Source organism: Gobius niger (genome assembly GCF_951799975.1).
Source record: "Gobius niger genome assembly, chromosome: 6".
NCBI classification, from domain to species: Eukaryota; Metazoa; Chordata; class Actinopteri; order Gobiiformes; family Gobiidae; genus Gobius; species Gobius niger.
This window is the reverse complement of record NC_136857.1, coordinates 1,806,568-1,829,746: the sequence shown is the minus strand read 5'-3', so window position 1 is coordinate 1,829,746 and position 23,179 is coordinate 1,806,568. Positions and strand designations below refer to the sequence as shown.

Sequence of the window (23,179 nt, the reverse complement as noted above, 5' to 3'; positions counted from 1 at the left end):
AGAACTGCTTCTCACAGAGAGAAAATACATTCCATTCTTTAAAGTGGCGGCTCGGTGGCACAGCGGTTAGAGCCTCAGCTTCACAGCTCGAAGGTCCTGGGTTCGATTCCCACCAGGACGGGGCCTTTCTGTGTGGAGCATGTTCTCCCCGTGTCTACCACTAAAAACATGTACAATAGGTGAATCCTCCAGCAGGTGATTCTGACCATCAGCCTGGCTCCACATCATGGAGACGGGTCTCCGGGCGCAGCAATACTTTCCTTAAATATTAGTATTTATTAAGAACATTTTACTCAAAAATGTGTGTCATTTAGAACATTTTACTTAAATCAAGCAACATTTAAGTAAAATATCCACAATTTTTCACTAAATAAGAATTTTTTCCTTAAGTTATTCCATTTTCTGAGGACATTTTGCTTAATTCTAGCTGTTTATTTGCTTAAATTTAGTGTTTCTTTCTTGTTTTATGATGAGAAAAATATTCTAGAAATAAGAATTCTTAGAAAGAAAAAAATGCTGACCCCATTGGCAGAACTTTTTCCTTATAACAAGACAAAACGTTTTGTTTTTAGGAGGGCACTTTTTGCAGTGTTCCGCTGGCCCTAAATCACCTTGAGTTTTGTACGCGGAGAATGGGGGGGGGGGGGGGGGGGTGATAAGGCTATGTAGCGCGCTGTCACATCCAGGCATTCAATTACGACAGAGCGGTAAAGACGAGGAGCATGGGGGGGGGGAGAGAGAGCGGGATGATGCAGCCCCCTCCATGACCCTCTTACATAAGCGGGGCCACAGCGGTCGGTCCCATGCCGGCAGGTCTGTCCGCTAATGGGACGAAACTGAAACATTGGGTTATTGTTCACACGTCTGATGAGAATACGGACGCGTTTTACTTCCTGGTTTGGCGAACAAAGCGGACGGCGAGGGCACTGTCTGGGCGGCGCATTAGCGTGGGAAAGTCGGACGAAACACCGGGCACCGGGTAAATATGGCGAGCAGAAAGTGTTCTCGTTTAAGTTCAATTATTAACTGGATAAAATGCGTGCGATGTGCATTAGTAGTTTAGTTTATTTATTTAGAAACAACAGGGACAGTGCACAAGGGCGGACTGGGACTGAAAAACAGCCCTGGACTCTGACCAGCCTGGCCCAACCACCCGACTTAACGGAGCGCATTTTTCTCCAGTTCGGCTTTACCCAAATCTAAAAGCTTCTAGACTGGAGAGCAACAACGTAACGGCTCATTTGAAAGCTAAGACCTGAAAAAGTGATGGTAACATTTTGTCATATTTTTGTAGGTTTTTATCATTACTTTTTTTGTGGCTTTTTATTGTGTTTTTGTCACTTTTTTCCATCATTTTTTGCTTTTTTTTGTCACTTTTTTCTATAATTTTTTGCTGTTTTTTTGTCACTTTTTTCTATAATTTTTTGCTTTTTTTGGTCACTTTTTTCTATAATTTTTTGCTGTTTTTGTCACTTTTTTCTATAATTTTTTGCTTTTTTTGTCACTTTTTTCCATCATTTTTTGCAGTTTTTTTGTCACTTTTTTCCATCATTTTTTGTTGTGTTTTTGTCACTTTTTTCTATAATTTTTTGCTGTTTTTTTGTCACTTTTTTCTATAATTTTTTGCTTTTTTTTGTCACTTTTTTCTATAATTTTTTGCTGTTTTTGTCACTTTTTTCTATAATTTTTTGCTTTTTTTGTCACTTTTTTCTATTATTTTTTGCTGTTTTTGTCACTTTTTTCTATAATTTTTTGCTTTTTTTGTCACTTTTTTCTATTATTTTTTGCTTTTTTTGTCACTTTTTTCTATAATTTTTTGCTTTTTTTGTCACTTTTTTCCATCATTTTTTGCAGTTTTTTTGTCACTTTTTTCCATCATTTTTTGTTGTGTTTTTGTCACTTTTTTCTATAATTTTTTGCTGTTTTTTTGTCACTTTTTTCTATAATTTTTTGCTTTTTTTTGTCACTTTTTTCTATAATTTTTTGCTGTTTTTGTCACTTTTTTCTATAATTTTTTGCTTTTTTTGTCACTTTTTTCTATTATTTTTTGCTGTTTTTGTCACTTTTTTCTATAATTTTTTGCTTTTTTTGTCACTTTTTTCTATTATTTTTTGCTGTTTTTTGTCACTTTTTTCTATAATTTTTTGCTTTTTTTGTCACTTTTTTCCATCATTTTTTGCAGTTTTTTTGTCACTTTTTTCCATCATTTTTTGTTGTGTTTTTGTCACTTTTTTCTATAATTTTTTGCAGTTTTTTTGTCACTTTTTTCCATCATTTTTTGCTTTTTTTGTCACTTTTTTCTATAATTTTTTGCAGTTTTTTTGTCACTTTTTCCATCATTTTTTGCTTTTTTTTGTCACTTTTTTCTATAATTTTTTGTTGTTTTTGTCAATTTTTTTTATAATTTTTTGCTGTTTTTTGTCACTTTTTTCCATCATTTTTTGCTTTTTTTCTGGTCACTTTTTTCTATAATTTTTTGTTGTTTTTGTCACTTTTTTCCATCATTTTTTGCTTTTTTTTGCCACTTTTTTCTATAATGTTTTGCTGTTTTTTGTCACTTTTTTCTATCATTTTTTGTTATGTTTTTGTCACTTTTTTCCATCATTTTTTGTTGTGTTTTTGTCCCGTTTTTCTTTGCTTTTTTCCTCGCTTTGCCGTCGTGTTTTTGTTGACTTTTCATCACATTTTTCGTCACTTTTTGTGTTGCTTTTCCGGCACATTTTTTGCTTTCTTTCCATCCTCTTTTTTTGACGCTATTTTGATGCTTTTCCTTTTTAGCTCATAGATTTGGGTAAAGCTCGGTTAAGGCGGTGTCATGGAGGATCTTATACATCAAACACAGTGTGGATTATTACATTTTCAAAGCTGAGAAATGTGTGTTTTACGAGGATATGAGTGATGGAATCGTCTGCCTTTCTTATCATGAATCTTTAGAGAACTTTTATATATTGACTCAAGCCTCCATTTTAAGGGAATTTCCCATATTATTACAAAATAATACTAAAAGTTTCCTCTGCCTCCCCAAGCTGAATTCTGCCTCTGGACTCCCTGGAGAAACGCCGTCTGCCGGGGCTTTGGTGGCAGTTGTCGCGAGGACTCATAGCTGTCAAGTGTCCCGTTTTTTGGGCCGGGAAATGACCGTATTTTACCCCATTTTGGAGCTGGGCTGTGGTGATGGGACGGCTCGCAGTGGGGGCCAGAAAATGTTCCTCATTTTCAAATCCGAAACTGGACAGGTGTGCCCTGGTAGCTACTTCGCTGTCTTGTTACTTTACAGTAAAACATGCAAAAAGGACGAGAAATTGGAAGTGGGAATTTAATTAAAGATTCTGTGGGGAGAGAAATCTGCGCGAACCAGAGAAAGACTTTCTAACTTTGGATGTTTCTTATTTCAAACAATGAAAGAGGAAGCCATTAAGTTAGTGTTAGTTGTGGTGCTTTCTGAATATGTTTGTAATATCACAATTCTTGCAGGGGTCACTGTCACAGAAATGCTATAGGAAACTAGTCTGTGTTCATGAAAGTGATACTAATGCTTTGTAATTAGATGCACAGTGTTTTTCCCACAATTGTGTCAGTTTATAACATACTTAAAGGGACTATATGGAGTTTAAAAATGTTAAAACCAAATCCTGCACTGTCACTCAGAAAGGTGTTATTCGGGTCCAAAGTGCCGTCATGCACGAGCTTAATATAGAACCTGCAGTTACGCGTAAGACCTGAGGTGGCAGTAGTGAGTACTTAAAAAATAAAATCAGGCATAGTGTCTTTAATCCAGAACTGCTCGCTTTTAGTACAGAAAGACACTGAAATTACTCAGCCAATAAACTTTCATTGTAAGAATGAAAGCAGTTGACATTTGTAAAACTGCAAAAAGGTCAGATAGCGGACACAAAACTCCACCAATGACGCTTAAAGCAGCACTGAGTAACTCCTAGAGGCCATAAGCGTCACTGCAGGTGTCGAAGCATGTTACGTTTTTTAGAAAAGATGAAGGGAGAGAAGGATATTGTACATCCAATTACACAATAGAGACAATTTTTTTCACTCAATCTCGGCTGTAAATACTGTTTAAGTGACGTTAGCCCGCAGTTAGCTTTGCCCGTTAGCCTGTTAGCTTCTTCTTCGTGATTCCATTAGTGTGTTTTGGGGCCTCCGAAAGCTGCAAGTGTGGTTTTCTGGCACCAGGGGGAGATGAAAGACCCCCCAATCATCCATTAACGCTTGCATTACCCCCAGAGGGGCTACGAAAAGGAAGGTAAACAAGTAACTTAGCACTGCTTCAAAGGGACTATACATCATTTTTAACCTTTATAGTCAAAATGTGATGAAATGGTTATTTTTACCGTCACGGCCGTCCTTTGGAGCCAATATGTGACGAAAAAGGTAAACCCCTTTTCGTCACTGATTAACTATTAACTAATTTTACCCCAAAAAAAGAAAAAAATGTCAGGCATGGCTCCTTTAAGGTTAGTGCTAGATGTTCTGCTCCGGAGGGACAGTCTGCTGTGAAAACGTGAGATATCATGACACAAATTAAGGTTAGGGCCAGGGAAATGGTTATAACCTCTTAACTCCCGCCTGAACCCAGAGGACCTTTTTCCTCACGTCATCACTTTTCTTTTTCCAAAATTTTTTTGTTGGGGATTCAACTCATTTTTGTAACTTTTTTGTCATTTTTTATCACATTTTTGTCAGTTTTTTTTGTCACATTTTGGTCATTTTTTCGTCAATTTTTAATCCATTTTTTGTCACATTTTTGTCATTTTTTTGTCACATTTTTGCCACTTTTTCATCAATTATTCGTCACTTTTTTGTCACATTTTTGTCATTTTTTTGTCCAATTTTTTTTATCAATTTTTGGTCATTTTTGTGACATTTTGGTCATTTTTTCGTCAATTTTTAATCCATTTTTTGTCACATTTTTGTCATTTTTTTGTCAATTTTTTGTCACATTTTTGTCATTTTTTCGTCAATTTTTTGTCACATTTTTGTCATTTTTTCGTCAATTTTTTGTCACATTTTTGTCATTTTTTGTCACATTTTTGTCATTTTTTTGTCACATTTTTGTCATTTTTTCGTCAATTTTTTGTAACATTTTTGTCATTTTTTTGTCACATTTTTGTCACATTTTTGTCATTTTTTCGTCAATTTTTTGACACATTTTTGTCACATTTCCATCATCGTTTTCGTCTCAGTTTTGTCGCTATTTTCACACCTTTTTCCCAGAAGCTTTTGGACTTGGGGTAAAGCCAAACTGGAGAAAATGTGCTCGGTTCAGGCGGGAGTTAAGGGGTTAACTTTAAGGATTAGGATTATTTGTATTTTTAGACAAACCAACTCATAGATCTATACAAAATCACAGCAGACCGTCCCTCCGGAGCAGACGATCTAGCACTAACCCTCCTTTAAAGCCATCGTTGAGCCATTCACACGCGAGGCTAGTTTACCGCAGTGTGTTTGGAGGCTCGCAAAGACCACAATCGTGTTTAAATTGCGTTGATAAAGTATGAAAACTTGAAGAAATTGCACTAGAATACAAAACAAGTGCAACGTACAACCTCCCACACGAGTCTGGCATATTGATTTCTCGGTTCACTGTCAATCATTGCAGCTGTGGACCTTCTGACTTACAGCTACGGAAAAAAAGTCGAAGCCATGTTTAAGTAAAAACATGAGATTATGGGAGCAAGAAAAGGCTTTATCATTACAGGCGGGAAATGAACCACTTTGCTGGAGTTGATTCAGACATTTTGAAGCTAGTGTTGTGTGGAGCTGTTGCTAAATATTTCAAATGTAATGACTTGTTTTCTCTGCGCGGTTCACGTGTATTGTATTTGTGGCGTGAGGCGATGTGTGGCTGGTTTACTCACTCGACGAAGTAGGTTCCGTACTGGGGGTCCTCGATCCTCTCCCAGCCGTAGGGCAGCTCTGGAGGGGCAGAGAGCACGAATAAAACATGCACAGATTAGATTATTTGGACAAAAGGTCACATTCATGTTTAATGGAAAGCAGTTGGATCCATGAATCAGACACTTTTTCAACAAATTGTCTCAAAATAAGGTCAAAAACAGGATCTAGATGAGGCTAAATCTATCCAAAATGAGCACATTCAGAACTAAAACTAGAACCTTTAAAGCACCGTGCTTGTTTGAGGCTGTGTTTCAAATATTCTTGCTACCTGGATATCGCATCGTCTCATAATATTGGTAATGATAATTGGGGATATTACAGGTAAAGCAGACGAAAAATGTGGATCAATCAATCAATGGATATGTTTGAGGATCGAACCCACTTGAATCTCATATTTGGCCACCCCTTTGACAACATCTCCATTAAAGTCAGGTCTTGAGCCGCTCACAGCAAAAATATGTTTTATTCAGCAATAAAAATATCCGTGGCAAAATAAATGCTTGTATATTCATTATATGTATAGGGTGAAAAGTTGCTTGCGGTGTAGCTTTAAAGGGACTATACAGAGTTTAAAAATGCTAAAATGATGTATTTTCCTCCCCCTACATGTTCCAGCCATGTCCTAATGTGTAGGATGATTCCAGATGTTCACCACAACTGCCTCTAAAATCCTGCACTGTCACTCAGAAAGTAGTAAATTCGGGTCCGAAGTGCCGTCATGCACGAGCTTAAAGGAACAGGCCACCGTTTTTCCACACTGAGATATGTTCTGAGCTTTGACGAGTTCTTTAGGACCTGTCTGATCTTCAGTCACGTAAACACAGCGCAGACGGCGTTAGCATTTAGCCTCTCCCTCTCTCCTCTATAGCTCCAAAACAGGTCAAGATAGAAGCTACCAAGCTCTTCCATGTTTTCCCTATTTAAATATGGTTACGTGAAGTGTTCCACTACAAAGTATAATTACACAAAATTAAACAATGTGGATTTTCTAAGCGGATAAAAGGGGGGACTATATTGTAAGGCGTAATAATACCAGGAGTAGTTCGAAATCTGCGCAGTAAAGTGAAAATTACTGCGCGGATTTCGAAAACGTGGAAGAGCTCGGTAGCTTCTATCTTGACCTGTTTTGGAGCTATAGAGGAGAGAGGGAGGGGCTAAATGCTAACGCCGTCTGCGCTGTGTTTACGTGACTGAAGATCAGACAGGTCCTAAAGAACTCGTCACAGCTCAGGTAAGAACATATCTCAGTATGGAAAAAACGGTGGCCTGTTCCTTTAATATAATACCTGCAGTTACACGTAAGACCTGAGGTGGCAGTATAGTGAGTATAAAATGACCAACAGTCTTACAGTTAAGCACCACTGTAAGACTGAAACATTGCAAATACGTTATTCCAGCCCCTTTACAGTGATGGTCTGCAAGATTGCAAAATGAGAAGTAAAAGAGTGGAAAATTAAAAAGTAAGCCATCAAGCTCCACCCCCCTCCCCTCCTGAAAGCCCCTCCCCGCTCCCGCAGGAAGGCTCGTCTCACACTGCAAAAAGTAAATATCAAGCATTGGCTTAAATGACTTGAATTGAGGAAATGTTTCTTGTTTTGAGCGGTTTTCACTCATTTAGACACTTTTCCTGATCGGACCAAGTTTGCTTTGCTTGTTTGAGGACATTTCAGACCAGTTCTAGGGTAAAACTCGCTTGAAATAAGAAAGTCAAATTGCCAATGAGATAAGACCAATTTTCTTTCCCCATTGGCAAAGAAAATGACCTGAAATAAGGACGAAATGTATCGAGACGAGTCAGAAACGTCTCAGAACAAGTGAAATAATCCAGGACAAATGCCCAACCACATCTTAACCAGTCAAAACAGCTAAAATTTGGATTATTATGCTCAAATTGAGATGTTTATACTGATCTAGTTAATTACTTTTTGCAGCGCATTGGTCAAAGTGTTGGCACCGGGGATTCTAATTAGTGTCAGCAAAGGGAGGGACTTTAGAAAATATATAATTGTATAATATTGCACACATTACATCAAATTTCAGGCTCGTGTGGCCAATAATACGCAATCTTTTACATTTGTAAAACACTTCAACTTACAGACTATCACTTTAACATGGCTGCCACATTTTTTTGTCACGTATTTGACATTTTTGTTGTTGTGTGTTTTCCCTGAGCTTTGTTTACAGCCTATAGGCCTCATGTAAAGCTACGACCTTGCAGGGAACTGGTTAAGGGATACTAACCATTAACCAGGCCAGAACCAGACCCTCCATCTCAGTTTTAAAACTATGGGCTCTTTCTAAACCCCAACTACTGGACACACACACAATAATGTCTTCCATGGTGAGTGGCACTGCAGCAGGACGGGCCCTCACACATGTCGGGCACTTTTGTATTCGTCACTATCAGTTCAGGGCTGAACACACTTGGAGGAGGACCGGGCTGACGGCTGCTATACTATACACTGCAGCTCTCGAGGGGGAAAACAACATCCTTTCATTCCAGCGGTTGTTTGCGTTCTCCAGCAACATCTTGAGTTTCCAATGCCGTGTGACCGACCCATACGGCGCCGGGGAGATTTTTAACGCAACACGGCGCGTAGGAGATTGCCTTTGGAGGGACGCTGCGCTGACGAGCTCTCGGCGTGAGTCCCCGAACGGCATGATGAGGCGCCGGGACGGAGTGGAGAGGAGAGGGGTGGTGTGATGGAGAGGAGAGTCGATATGCAGCTGGGGGACGGGAGACGGAGCGAAACGTTGGCTAATGTGTTTGTGTAAGCGTCGTACGGGGGGTTTCCATTGTAGACAAGAGGTCTTAAAGGAACAGGCTTTTACATACTGAGATATGTTGTTACCTGAGCTTAGACGAGTTGATGCGTGAGGGTTTGGTCTTTGTGTGTCCGTTCAGTCACGCACAACGACCAAAGATGTTGTTAGCATTTGGCCTCTCCCAGTGTATTCTTATAGCTCCAAACGGGGTGAAGTTAGAAGCGACCAAAGACCAGACAGGTACGGATCAACTCGTCTAAGCTCAGGTAAGAACATATCTCAGTGTGGAAAAACGGTGGCCTGTTCCTTTAACCTCTTAACTCCCGCCTGAACAGAGAGGATCTTTTTCCTCACGTCATCAGATTTTTTTTCCATCATTTTTTTGTCACATTTTTCGTCAATTTTTTATCACATTTTTATAATTTTTTGTCACATTTTTTTCATTTTTATCAATTTTTTTGTCATTTTTTGTCACATTTTTTTTATTTTTTCGTCAATTTTTAATCTATTTTTTTGTAGCTTTTTTTTTTTTTTTCGTCAAATTTTTTATCACATTTTTATAATTTTTTGTCACATATTCGTCATTTTTTTTTCATTTTTATCAATTTTTTATCGTTTTTTTTTCACATTTTTGTCACATTTTTTTCATTTAATCGTCAATTTTTCATAATTTTTTTGTCATTTTTTCGTCAATTTTTTGTGATATTTTTGTGACATTTTTTCCACTTTTTCATCAATTTTTCATCGCTTTTTTGTCAATGTTTTCTCACTTTTTTGCCACGTTTCCATCATCGTTTTCGTCTCAGTTTTGTCACTATTTTCACAGCTTTTTTTCCCAGAAGCTTTTTGGACTGGGGTCAAGCCAAACTGGAGAAAATGTGCTCGGTTCAAGTGGGAGTTAAGGGGTTAAACATCAGGGCAGTTAAAGTGCTCCAGATGTTTCAGAAGCTTCGTCAGTGAGCAAAAAAAGCCCTATTTTAGTAATACTCAGAGACTGGCGTTAATTCAATTGGGTTTCTCTTGTTATAATCCAGCAGAGTGCTTCTCAAACTGTAGTACGGTTACCGTTGGTGGGACACAAGCTGCTTTGGGAGGAACTCAGGCTCCTCAGATATTCAAGACCAAGGGGGTTAAATCTTTTCATCATGGGCAAACTGAAGTGAATATGGTAGAAAGGGCCAACTGCGGTGGTCAGTGCGGGGAAACATTCAATTGGGTTCATTTAGCAGAACCTTTATATCGGCTTGGGACTTTAACGACAGCTCTGCATCATCATGTTTGTTATTGAGGTGATAATCATCTAGAATTGGTAAACTTCCGGTAAGAAAGTATAGTTTCTGGCAATGTATGACATCACTAGTTTAGACCTAGATGAACCCTGTTATAGACCGGATTTAGATCTGGTGATCGTCAGAGAGCAACACTTGTTCTTAGGTGGTGTTTGGTGTGAAAAGTTTGAGAACTATACTGATAAGATAAGTTATCTTATCTTGTTACTTTCTTCTCGACACTTTGTCCTCTGGGTGCGTGACAGGGTTTTTTTCCTTACCTCCTTCTTCACACTTCTCTGGAGGCTTGGCTTTCCGTGCGAGCCGCGGGTCCAGCCAAGTGGTGGTCTTACTGTTGTGACTGAAACACAGAGACATAGCTTTAGGTTTTGTTCCAGTTTTAAAAGCAGACATTTTACCAGAGTGATTCAGCAATTATCACGGGGACTCTTCCCCCAAAGGCTGTTTCAGCAGCTGCACTGTTAAAAACATTCCTTGACTTAAACTGAAATAACTTTATTTCAGGGTGTTGTTCTGCTGTTGGAGTAAGAACTGCACTCGCGGCAGTGAATGAGTAGTTTCCACAAAACTAAGGATTTGCGGTTTAATCTGCACTCTGTGTTTGGACAATATACTTCAAACACTTCCATATAAGTGAGTGTGTTGACACCGTGAGTGTCGGTGGTCAGAAGAGCTGCAGCCAGGCTTCCTTCAGGCTTATCTACGTTTACCACTGTGTGGATGATGCTCCACATAGTGAGGGCAGCTTAGTGTGACTGGAAAAGCACAACTGCTAGACTGAAACATTACAAATACATTGTTATTATGACTAAATGAATAAACATAACCCATCAAATCTACCGGGATCTCGATATGCAAAATGATGTTCGATTTTCTTTTTGTCACAGCTCATCCTCTGCATTTGACCCATCTTTCAATGCACGAGTGACCCGTCCAGAGCAGCTAACAGCCGCAGTGTGTCCCATGTGATTGTTCTTTTTCTGGAAAAGGCCAAATTTTGCGCATCGACTCCCTGATTGGTCAGATTCAAACTCAGGCCTACAAGACACCGTTTGTAAACTCCACTATCCTTCGGCTTTGGATTAGGGTCAGGTATACGGTTAGTTTGGGATTAGTTTAAAGGAACAGGCCACCGTTTTTACATACTGAGATATGTTCTTACCTGAGCTGTGACGAGTTCTTTAGGACCTGTCTGATCTTCAGTCACGTAAACACAGCGCAGACGGCGTTAGCATTTAGCCTCTCCCTCTCTCCTCTATAGCTCCAAAACAGGTCAAGATAGAAGCTACCAAGCTCTTCCACGTTTTCCCTATTTAAATATGGTTACGTGAAGTGTTCCACTACAAAGTATAATTACACACAATTAAACAATGTGGATTTTCTAAGCGGATAAAAGGGGGGACTATATTGTAAGGCGTAATAATACCAGGAGTAATTTGAAATCCGCGCAGTAATCTTCACTTTACTGTTTTGGAGCTATAGAGGAGAGAGGGAGAGGCTAAATGCTAACGCCGTCTGCGCTGTGTTTACGTGACTGAAGGCACGGGGGAAGATCAGACAGGTCCTAAAGAACTCGTCAAAGCTCAGGTAAGAACATATCTCAGTATGGAAAAACGCTGGCCTGTTCCTTTAAGATAATGTTGTCTTGAGGAGGTCACGTCATGGTTGGAGCTCTACTTATCACTGGTTGTTTATGTCGGTGACTGACCAACCAGGGAGTGACTGGCCTTTCCCACCCTGGGAAAAATATAACGCTTGGCCTCCTCATAAAGGAAAACACTGGGGCAAGTGGTGATATTTCTGGGACAAAATTTGAAAATATGCCAACTCAGAAAGTTATGACACCCAAGATTGTACATTACGTGAAAGAAGTATTGATATCATGTAATCTCAACCAAAATCCAACATTAAAAAAAAACAAACTACTATGTTTACTATATTTAATGTCACATTATCAAAATAAGTGGGATGGGGGACAAACACAGACATGGCTCAGGGGGTCACTCTCCTCAGGGCAGCAGCTCCAGACCCTGAGGTTTCGGCAGGAGCAGCTGGAAGTTGGGCTCTCACGATAAATACGATATCGACTTATCGTTCAATAAATAATAGTTAAACGATATATTTTTGGGCTCGATATTTATCGTCGATACATTTATCAGCATTTCCCCTATTTCTTACTTCTCTTACTTCTATTACTCACTGTTACATTATTTTTTATGTTTACTGCAGCTTGTGCGGCATTTTAGGATATGATTATGTACTTTTATTTTAATGCCTGAGAGTTGACAGTATCTAGAGTCAATAATATCGTTCATCGCGATACTTTCCTGCCTCAATATATCGAACTTCAAATCTGTTATCCCACAAGGTCTGGGAATCAAACTCACGACCATCTAGTTGTGAGACCCTCAGGCACAGTGCCGAAATGTAAGCTATTTTATTAGTGCAGAAATCAGTGCCAGACGAAAACACTCAACAAAAGAGGCTCGGGGGTGACTCCTCTGGGGATCACACAGTTTTCAAGCCTTAACAATGCGCACAGCGGCCTTTTAAGAGAAACCGGGAAGGAGAAACGGAGAGAAATAGGACACAAATGACAGATAAACAGGAGAAAAAAGCGAAAGAGAAATGATCCAGCTCGGAGCGCAGGCAGGGGTCAGGGTGGTAAGCTCCATTTAGTTCGTTGTTTTTTCCCCCCGCCTGGCAGAATGAGCTATTGATTCAGCAGCACACGCCGCGTCGTACCGCTCGCTACGCTAACGGACAGAGTAAACAATATGTGCCCACCGTTCGGCAACATCAAACACAGGGGAAATTAAAAGACCCGAAAAAATGCAATCAAGGGCGAACCCGAGCGCCCCGGAATACAGCCTCTGGGCGCGAAAAAACACGTCCCAAAGTGAAACCAATGTTCTGAAAGGTGTTTGAAGTTTAAAGGTTGAAGTGGTGCAAGTTCTTCGAGGGGGTGCAGGGTTATGTGTGTGTGTGTGTGTGTGTGTGTGTGTGTGTGTGTGTCATTAATAACCTCACCGGGCCGTGTCAGGGATGGATTGTGTGCAGAAGCTGTAACCTGTAACTGAGGCACTTATGGAGGAGTAAGATTGTTAGTTTGCATGTTCTCCCCACGCCTGGCCGACCCCCCAGACAGGTGCTCCTAACCAGGAAACGGAGCCAGGGGAGACGAGCTACACAGAACCAATCACACGTCCCCACCAGTGTTTTTAATAACACTGGTTCGTAGGGCTGCTCGATTATTGAAAAAATAATAATCACGATTATTTTTGTCATAATTGAAATCACGATTATTCAAACGATTATTTGTTGCCTTTAAAAAAATCCAGCAAAAAAAAAGACAAAAATTCATAAAAAAAAGACAAAAATCCAGCAAAAAAATGACAAAAATCCAGCAAAAAAATGACAAAAATTCATAAAAAAAGACAAAAATCCAGCAAAAAAGTGACAAAAATCCAGCAAAAAAGTGACAAAAATCCAGCAAAAAAGTGACAAAAATCCAGCAGAAAAAAGACAAAAATCCAGCAAAAAAGTGACAAAAATCCAGCAAAAAAAGACAAAAATCCAGCAAAAAAGTGACAAAAATCCAGCAGAAAAAAGACAAAAATCCAGCAAAAAATGACAAAAATCCATTAAAAAAAAGACAAAAATCCAGCAAAAAAGTGACAAAAATCTAGCAGAAAAATGACAAAAATCCAGCAAAAAAGTGACAAAAATCCAGCAAAAAAGTGACAAAAATCCAGCAAAAAAGTGACAAAAATCCAGCAGAAAAAAGACAAAAATCCAGCAAAAAAGTGACAAAAATCCAGCAAAAAAAGACAAAAATCCAGCAAAAAAGTGACAAAAATCCAGCAGAAAAAAGACAAAAATCCAGCAAAAAAGTGACAAAAATCCATTAAAAAAAAGACAAAAATCCAGCAAAAAAGTGACAAAAATCCAGCAAAAAAGTGACAAAAATCCATTAAAAAAAAGACAAAAATCCAGCAAAAAAGTGACAAAAATCCATCAAAAAAGTGACAAAAATCCATTAAAAAAAAGACAAAAATCCAGCAGAAAAAAGACAAAAATCCATTAAAAAAAAGACAAAAATCCAGCAAAAAAGTGACAAAAATCAAAAAATTAAAAATGTGAAAATAAAATATATATATATATATTTTTTAAATAAAATAAAAAAACAATTATAATCAATTTTTTGCGATTATGCTAATTTTGTAATCGTTTACTGTTGTAATCGAAATCGTAATCGAATTTCGATTAATTGCACAGCCTTACTGGTTCGTGGTTCATCAGCGGTTGAAAATAATGGCATTGGAACAACACGAAAGTGCGCAACTGGTTCTTTGCACAGAATACTACATTTCTGTTGGTCAGTGTGGGAGAAAGGCTACTTCCTGTCCACATTTTAACATAAACTAGAAAATAAAATAAGTTATCGGATATCGGAGCCGATACTGGAAAAAATATGATATGAAAATCATGTATCGGCTACACTGCTTTAAAAACACAACTTGGCAACTAAAGTGAATATGGGAATGCTGTCTGCTAATTTGAAGGGAGGAACCTGGAGAATTCTGACTAGCAACAGTATGCTAAAGCTAGTGGGAGCATGCTAATGCTAACAGCAACTAATCAAGGCTGGGTCAGAAACAATTTTTTATTTATTTATTTGATAGGGACAATGCTTATTGATGAACAGTTGCACATGAGCTCTGTAAATATGCCAGATTATAGCGGGGAAGCTAGTTTCCATCTGTAGCCCTGAGGCAGGAAACACAAACACACTTTACAATTTACAATTAACATAATGTGACAACAATAAATGCAGTAACAACTAAAAGTGTCACAGGCCTGGTTTTCCTTTAGACACAGTTTAAAACGTGCTTTAAAAGTCTCTCTGATGATAAAGGGAGACTGATCCAGAGCACAGTCTGTCCAGAGGAGGTTCTCTGGAACCTCACAGTCTCCTCGAGCTGATGCCCTGGTGATGATAGAAATGATAAAAATGTCTAAATATCTCGGCTAATAAAACAAAGTCAGCCACAGCGGAAGCGGCCAAGTGTTTGTATTTCAGTTTATGAAATGCTGTTAAATAATAACTGATATAAGATATTTGTAATGCACAATGATCAGATGACTTCATGTGAGGTGTTCATGTCCCAAGGATAGCGTCAAACTCCAGTGATCCATGTTAAATGTTTTTCCACTAGTTTATTAATAAATATAATTGATAATTACTGCAACATCATGAGAAGAAAATACTTTATTGATCTCACAGTACGAGCGATCGCTGTTATTGTTTACTTCCGTATTTCCCGGCACATGCGCAGTGTCCGGTAGAGCTGCTGGGCTGACGTGAGGCGTGACTGGCAGTTCACAATTTGCATTCAAGTCGACGCTGGCGTCAGTTTAATGGCTGGAAACACATACGGTTTTGTAGTTCAGATACTCAGAGCCCCAGCATCGGTATTGGTATCGAAAGCAAAAAAGGATCGATGCATCTCTATTTGTTAGAGTCAAACTACAGTTACATAAATGTCAAGTATGTAAAAAGTAAATAATTCCTGCACCCGTCCCGAGCCGTCCCATCACCACAACCGAGCTCCGGTCTAGTGGCGCAGTTCAGTTTGGAGAGGCAGAGGAATCTTTTATTATTATGATTTTGTTTTAATACGGGAGATTTGCGGGATGATACTAACACGGGAGGACGGTGGGAATGAGGGGTGTAACACGGTAGTTTCTCAGCAAAAACGAGACTCTTGACAGCTAATACCGTTAGCCTTTAGCTTCAAGCAGGGGCGTAGCACCACATTCTGGGCCCAAGGTACAAACTATCTTTTTGGACCCCCCTCATATTTCTTGTTCTTTAGCCACACAACAGTGGTTTGACAGTGCAGTTGATTTATTTTTTATTATAACTTTATTATACACAGCGACCTAAAAATCTAGATCAGTCCTGGATACTTAGTTCATTGTTTTGTTATTGTTTGTTGTAGGGCTGTGCAATTAATCGAAATTCGATTCCGATTTCGATTACAACAGTAAACGATTACAAAATTAGCATAATCGCAAAAAATCGATTATAATATTTTTTCAAAATTTTTTTTTTTTTTTTTTTCAATTTTTTTTTTTTTTTTTTCACATTTTTAATTTTTGGATTTTTGTCACTTTTTTGCTGGATTTTTGTCTTTTTTCTGCTGGATTTTTGTCACTTTTTTGCTGGATTTTTGTAATTTTTGCTGGATTTTTGTCACTTTTTTGATGGATTTTTGTCTTTTTTCTGCTGGATTTTTGTCACTTTTTTGCTGCATTTTTGTCTTTTTTTTATGAATTTTTGTCATTTTTTTTGCTGGATTTTTGTCACTTTTTTGCTGGATTTTTTTAAAGGCAACAAATAATCGTGATTTCAATTATGACAAAAATAATCGTGATTATTATTTTTTCAATAATCGAGCAGCCCTAGTTTGTTGTGTACTCGATGTTTGACTTCAAATTTCATCTGGTTTGGCTTCAGTTACAGATGTTGAATAACCTTCAATCCCGGTGGTGATATAGATGTTTAAATTGGTGGTGGAATATTCTGCATAATGATTATTATCAGACCACATTAAACAGGACGACTGCACCAGGGGCATGGGATATTTGTGCTGGGAATAACAAATGTGTGACTTTAAAGTAGGCTTTAAAATGCTATGTTGCAAAAAAGAAATATTATACTATATGTTGTCTCTTGAACAAAAAAGCTCAAGGGCTTCAGCCTCATTTTGTCTCGCACCTTATTTGAAGCCGGCTGAACAATTTGGCACATTTTTAAATTCATCCATCATTATTGTTTGTGCAAAATTCTGTCTAGCAACCGTTGTATTTCAGCCCGGTTGTGTTTTCAGTTCTTATAGTATCAATTATGAGGAAACTTAGAAAGTACAATACAGAACGCTTTTTGCAGCACTTTTCAGGGCCCCCACCCTGCACTGGGCCCTGGGTACACAGCACCCTTTACCCCCCCCAGTCCGACGCCCCTGGCTTCAAGGCTAAAACAGCTACAGCTACACAGAAGTCTCCTCCTGTGAAGTATTTACATCCAGAGCAAAATTTTCAACATATTGTAAGAAATTGTCCAACAGCTTCATGTTTCATGTCACATACTGTTTAAATGTGTGTGTGTGTTTTTTCTCCCCCATAGGAATAAAACGATGCCAGGAAACCAGTTACACGAGGAAGTAAATATGGACCATTACACACACACAGAGCCGATTACAATTAGATATGCAGTTTTAGAATTATTTTTCCGTTTTCAGTTGACATGGCCAGGAAAGACTAACACAACAATTGTAAATCATTTGCAGAGGTTTTTTGATGTTCTGCCAAAGACATTACAGTCTGGGATTGGGTAAATGCTAACTATATCCAACACCTACTGCCTTAAAGGAACAGTCCACCGTTTTTCCACACTGAGATATGTTCTTACCTGAGCTGTGACGAGTTCTTTAGGACCTGTCTGATCTTCAGTCACGTAAACACAGCGCAGACGGCGTTAGCATTTAGCCTCTCCCTCTCTCCTCTATAGCTCCAAAACAGGTCAAGATAGAAGCTACCAAGCTCTTCCACGTTTTCCCTATTTAAATATGGTTACGTGAAGTGTTCCACTACAAAGTATAATTACACACAATTAAACAATGTGGATTTTCTAAGCGGATAAAAGGGGGAACTATATTGTAAGGTGTAATAATACCAGGAGTAGTTTGGCATCCGCGCAGTAAAGTGAAGATTACTGCGCGGATTTCGAACTACTGGTATTATTACGCCTTACAATATAGTCCCCCCTTGGTAGCTTCTATCTTGACCTGTTTTGGAGCTATAGAGGAGAGAGGGAGAGGCTAAATGCTAACGCCGTCTGCGCTGTGTTTACGTGACTGAAGGCACGGGTGAAGATCAGACAGGTCCTAAAGAACTCGTCAAAGCTAAGGTAAGAACATATCTCAGTGTGTAAAAACGGTGGCCTGTTCCTTTAAGTCTTCAAATTAAATCACATTACTACTTTGCTACTTTACTAGATAAACAATGACAAAATTCCATCGGTGTAGTTGAGTAAACTCTGCCCTTCGTGTAGCACTTACTCTATGAAGTACACCATGCCCGTCTCGGTGTAGGCCATCTCCCAGCTCTTGGGCAGCGGCTCCTGGCTCTCGTCCTGATGGGCCCAGCCGCGGAGCTCCATGGCGGCCGCCGACTGCGTGTAGCTGGGCACGGTCTTCCTCCAGTCGGCCTTGTCCGGGTGCTCTGAGTGCCCGCACGGCGGTGACATCGACGCCGGCATGGACAGGGACACGGGGATGGTGGTGCAGTAGGGGTAGGGGAGATGGTAGAAGGAGAAAGACACAGGAGGAGGAGGTGAGAACGTGTGGCCATTTCTGGAGCTTCTGTGATGAACCCCTTGCATGTCTGTCGTCCCCTGTTGCTATTGCTGCCTCTGCTACTGCTCGGACGGGCTCATCCGACAGAGGCAAATGTGGCAGGAGGAGAGAGAGGAGGAGAGGAAGGCACAAAAAAAAAAAAAAGGGACGCGTTTGCCATAGGATTTGCATGTCAGTGGCGATGTACCCGGAACAGCCTCGGAGGCAAGAGCAGCGCTGACCAATGCCTACAACATCACCGCTCTGTTGAGTCTGACACTGGCTGTTATGTGTGTGTGTGTGTGTGTGCGCGCGTTTACCAAGTCATGCGGGGACTCAAACCTGCTCCTAACCTGATTTTCTTATGGGGACCTTCACCGAAATACCAAGCATGACTTCGGCGTTTAAAGCTATAGGCGTGAACAATTTTGTAAACATATTCGGTTTATTTCGGTTTGGTCAAGCTAGGGCTGCTCGATTATTGAAAAAATAATAATCACGATTATTTTTGTCATAATTGAAATCACGATTATTCAAACGATTATTTGTTGCCTTTAAAAAAAACCAGCAAAAAAGTGACAAAAATCCAGCAAAAAAATGACAAAAATTCATAAAAAAAAGACAAAAATCCATCAAAAAAGTGACAAAAATCCATCAAAAAAGTGACAAAAATCCAGCAGAAAAAAGACAAAAATCCAGCAAAAAAGTGACAAAAATCCAGCAAAAAAGTGACAAAAATCCAGCAGAAAAAAGACAAAAATCCAGCAAAAAAGTGACAAAAATCCAGCAAAAAAGTGACAAAAATCCAGCAAAAAAATGACAAAAAGTCATAAAAAAAGACAAAAATCCAGCAGAAAAAAGACAAAAATCCAGCAAAAAAGTGACAAAAATCCAGCAAAAAAGTGACAAAAATCCAGCAGAAAAAAGACAAAAATCCAGCAAAAAAGTGACAAAAATCCAGCAAAAGAGACAAAAATCCAGCAAAAAAGTGACAAAAATCCAGCAAAAAAGTGACAAAAATCCAGCAAAAAAGTGACAAAAATCCAGCAGAAAAAAGACAAAAGTCCAGCAGAAAAAAGACAAAAATCTAGCAAAAAAGTGACAAAAATCCAGCAAAAAAGTGACAAAAATCCAGCAAAAAAGTGACAAAAATCCAGCAAAAAAGTGACAAAAATCCATTAAAAAAAGACAAAAATCCAGCAAAAAAGTGACAAAAATCCAGCAAAAAAGTGACAAAAATCCAGCAAAAAAGTGACAAAAATCCAGCAGAAAAAGTGACAAAAATCCAGCAGAAAAAAGACAAAAATCCATCAAAAAAGTGACAAAAATCCCAAAATTAAAAATGTGAAAAAAAAATAGAAAAAAAAATTTGAAAAAAAAAAAAATTTGAAAAAAAAAAATTGAAAAAAAAATTATAATCGATTTTTTGCGATTATGCTAATTTTGTAATCGTTTACTGTTGTAATCGAAATCGTAATCGAATTTCGATTAATTGCACAGCCCTAAGTCAAGCAATGAACACTATAAATGAGCCGGCGCAAGGCAGAAGCTAAAGCTTATTGTGCCGGCCCTTCACTTTTGAATCATAAATTTACACAGGTGGACGATTTTTCCATTATTATTCTCTAGTAAATATGTTTGAACTGAAAAAGAGACTTGTTTTAACTCATTGCAGCAGCTATTCCATAATTCAACTCCTTTGCTTGATAAACAGTGTTTTCTTAATGTAGAACGTGCTTGCGGTTGACTAAATATATATGTTCCTGAGAGATTATAGTCACTTTCTCGCTGGGTAAACAATATTTGCATTTAGGGATTTTATTTTCATATTCATATTCAGGAGATGTTTTAATGAGCATTGCATTGCCATTAGTATTTGTTTGTTTTTTTAGGTTTTAAAGTGAAGGCCGTGCATGTTTCCAACACATTCACATTGAAGAAGTCTGATAAATGAACAGCTAAACAAGTGAGATTTCAGAGCACACTTTTAGAAGTCGGAATTTTATATGAGCTAAAGCAGGGGCCTCTAACCTTTTATACCCGATGAGCTACTTTTACACAATATGAACATCGGAGAGCTGCTTATGTTCAAAAACAAAACTGTGAAAAATGCAACTCAGGTGGAGTTCACTCAGAAGAACTTCTTGCCAAGATGGTATTTCAAAGAAAGTGACTTGATTTTAGTCCTTGTACTTTACTATTTTGAACCAACTGTTTAGGAGTCATTCTTGACCTAAATTTAAATTTCAAAAAACATATTAAAGAGGGGGTATTATGCTTTTTTCAGCCACATAGCACCAGTCTATAGCACACTACAATGATGACGAAACCTTCTGTTGGTCTGTCAATGCCGTAAATTAGAATAACTGCCTTGTATAAAATTGCTCTTTCAAAATGGCGGTAGCAAATGACTTGAAATAGGCCTCTGTCTCTTTAAAAACCTCTGACCCTTTGCGACACGCCCCCTCCACACGCTGTCTGTGGCATCACAACAACACTCCGCTTGTCTCAATAGTATTGAAACTACGATCGGTGCATTTTAATTTTTATTGTTGGAAAGGACCTACTGTTTATCACTTTGTGAACAATGGCCACACAGGATATTATTTGGAAACGAACCTTCCACACCGGACGCTTGGAAGGGGCTCTTGCCTGAAAAATAACTGCTGTTTGGAGGCTCTCTCTTTGCATCTGCCATGCCCTATGGATCTCTAACTATACCCCCATGGACGACACCAGGATCTGCAGGAGCCCATACGATTCAAAGACGGACATTATCTGTGCAGGTGGACAATGGTTTTTCGAGGTTACCCGTTAGCTTGTTATAATCGACTACAGCTCATTGTTGATGAAAAGTCTGTAATAAACCACAAATGTGTAAAGCCAGGCTCATTGTGTGATCATCGTAAAGGCTGCTTCGAGTAGTTGCTGCTTTATTGACGTTATTTGTGCATAATATGCTGCCTGTTTTCAATGAATGTTGTGAAGGTGAAGGTTGTTAGCTTGCCGTGGCTAATAGTGCCTTAGCTCCGGGAGAAAACCACTCGGCTACGACTCACTGTAGATGAAATGTGAGCAATAAACTACGAAATCAACAAGCCAGGCTCCGTGTGTGATCATCATAAAGGCTGCTTCAAGCAGTTGCCTGTTTTAGTGACGTTTTCAATGCATAATATGCTGCTTGTATTCAGTGAATTTTCCCGTTAGCTTATCGCGGCTAGCTTGTTAGCTTCGGGAGAAAACCACTCGGCTACGACTCACTGTAGATGAAATGTGAGCAATAAACTACGAAATCAACAAGCCCGGCTCAGTGTGTGATCATCATAAAGGCTGCTTCAAGCAGTTGCCTGTTTTAGTGACGTTTTCAATGCATAATATGCTTGTTTTCAGTGAATTTTCCCGTTAGCTTGTCGCGGCTAGCTTGTTAGCTCCGGGAGAAAACCACTCGGCTATGACCCATTGTAGATGAAATGTGAGCAATAAACTTCCAAATCAACAAGCCAGGCTCCGTGTGTGATCATTGTTAAACGGTTCTTCATGTGTGTGGTGGTTTTATTGACTTTATGTGTGCATATTTCTCGTTTTCACGTGATGACTCGAGGTTTAGCTTAGCATTAGCTTTCTCCGGAGGCTCTGAGCATCATCAAGGCCCAGCGCAGAACCAGACACTGAAATAAGTGTTCTTGTCACCGGTTTTAATCCTGGGTGTTTCAGTAACAGAAACACTGATGTGTGTCTTTGTAAAAGTCTGCTGTGGCTCCGGTTCACAACACATGGAGCTAATCCTCCATGATGACTCTGTTTACATCTTAGGGCTAGACACTGCGGGGAGGGGGTTCTACTGAGGGGCAGTGGTTGGTTACTCGGCTGGTGACGAAAGGTCGGAGGCGTATCCTGGAGGTCGAGGGCGTTTCCTGAAGGAATCAGGCGTTTTATCCCTAAAATGGCCGCCATCAGAGTTTCTACAGATTACTCGAAAATACGTGAATGTGCCAAGGCAACACTTCAGGCATGTTTTTAATGAGGGAATGACTTAATAACATGATGTAAAGCTTGAAAAAGTCGATTTTGCATAATAGGCCCCCTTTAAAAAATTAACCAATACGTTGAAATTTAACATAGCAAATTTTAGATATATTAGAAACTCTCTGACCATAGATGCTTCTAACCTTTATCTAAATGCGATGATAATCCCGCACTTTCGCTACTGCATGACGAGTTGGTCGCAGGCCTGTAAAACAGCATTAAGGCCCCTGGAATCATTGTACAAAAGCTCTCTTAAAGTTCACGACAAAAAATCTCGGTTATATCATCACTGTCATATTCTTAAAAAACATAGTATATTAAGTTTTGAAAACATAATCATATATTCAAATCTCTGTCTGTTGTTCAAGATAATGAATGGTACTGCAGCTCCTGCGGTAAAAAAGTTTATTTCACTGAGCTCAGAAATGTCATCTGGAGCCACTCGGTCGACTGTTGGGGGCGAGTGTAGGACCCCCCAGTGTAAAACAGGACCCCCCAGTGTAAATCTGCAGCTCCGCTTTCTCCAGTGTGGCATCAGACAGTGGAATATGTTCCAACAGAGCTGACCACATGTGTACATTTTAACACTTTTTCACACCAGGCTAAAAAATGGCTTATTTTAAAACAAACTTGTTCCCAAATGTCCTGTAATTGGTGTGTGTGCAAGAGTGTGCAATTTAATGCTTTGGAATGAATGAAGTGTGTGTTGATTTTAATGCTGTTTTTGGGGAAATGTATTATTCTGTATTAGTATTTTTATGACTTTGTCTGTTGACATCAGTC

At 39.0% G+C, this 23,179-nt stretch overlaps 1 protein-coding gene across 2 annotated transcripts in view; it reads right to left on the bottom strand.

The window, feature by feature from the left end:
* magi3a (membrane associated guanylate kinase, WW and PDZ domain containing 3a) overlaps positions 1-23,179 on the bottom strand; it is a gene marked incomplete at its 3' end in the record, with an annotated part of 461,011 nt that overhangs the window by 82,746 nt on the left and 355,086 nt on the right. For both annotated transcript variants that reach the window (XM_079558791.1, XM_079558792.1), the window contains exons 5-7: positions 18,095-18,257; positions 10,229-10,308; positions 5,874-5,931 (exon numbers count right to left, since the gene is read on the bottom strand). In XM_079558791.1, the coding sequence (XP_079414917.1) occupies positions 5,874-5,931; positions 10,229-10,308; positions 18,095-18,257 (301 nt within the window). The remainder of the gene's footprint in view (positions 1-5,873; positions 5,932-10,228; positions 10,309-18,094; positions 18,258-23,179) is intronic.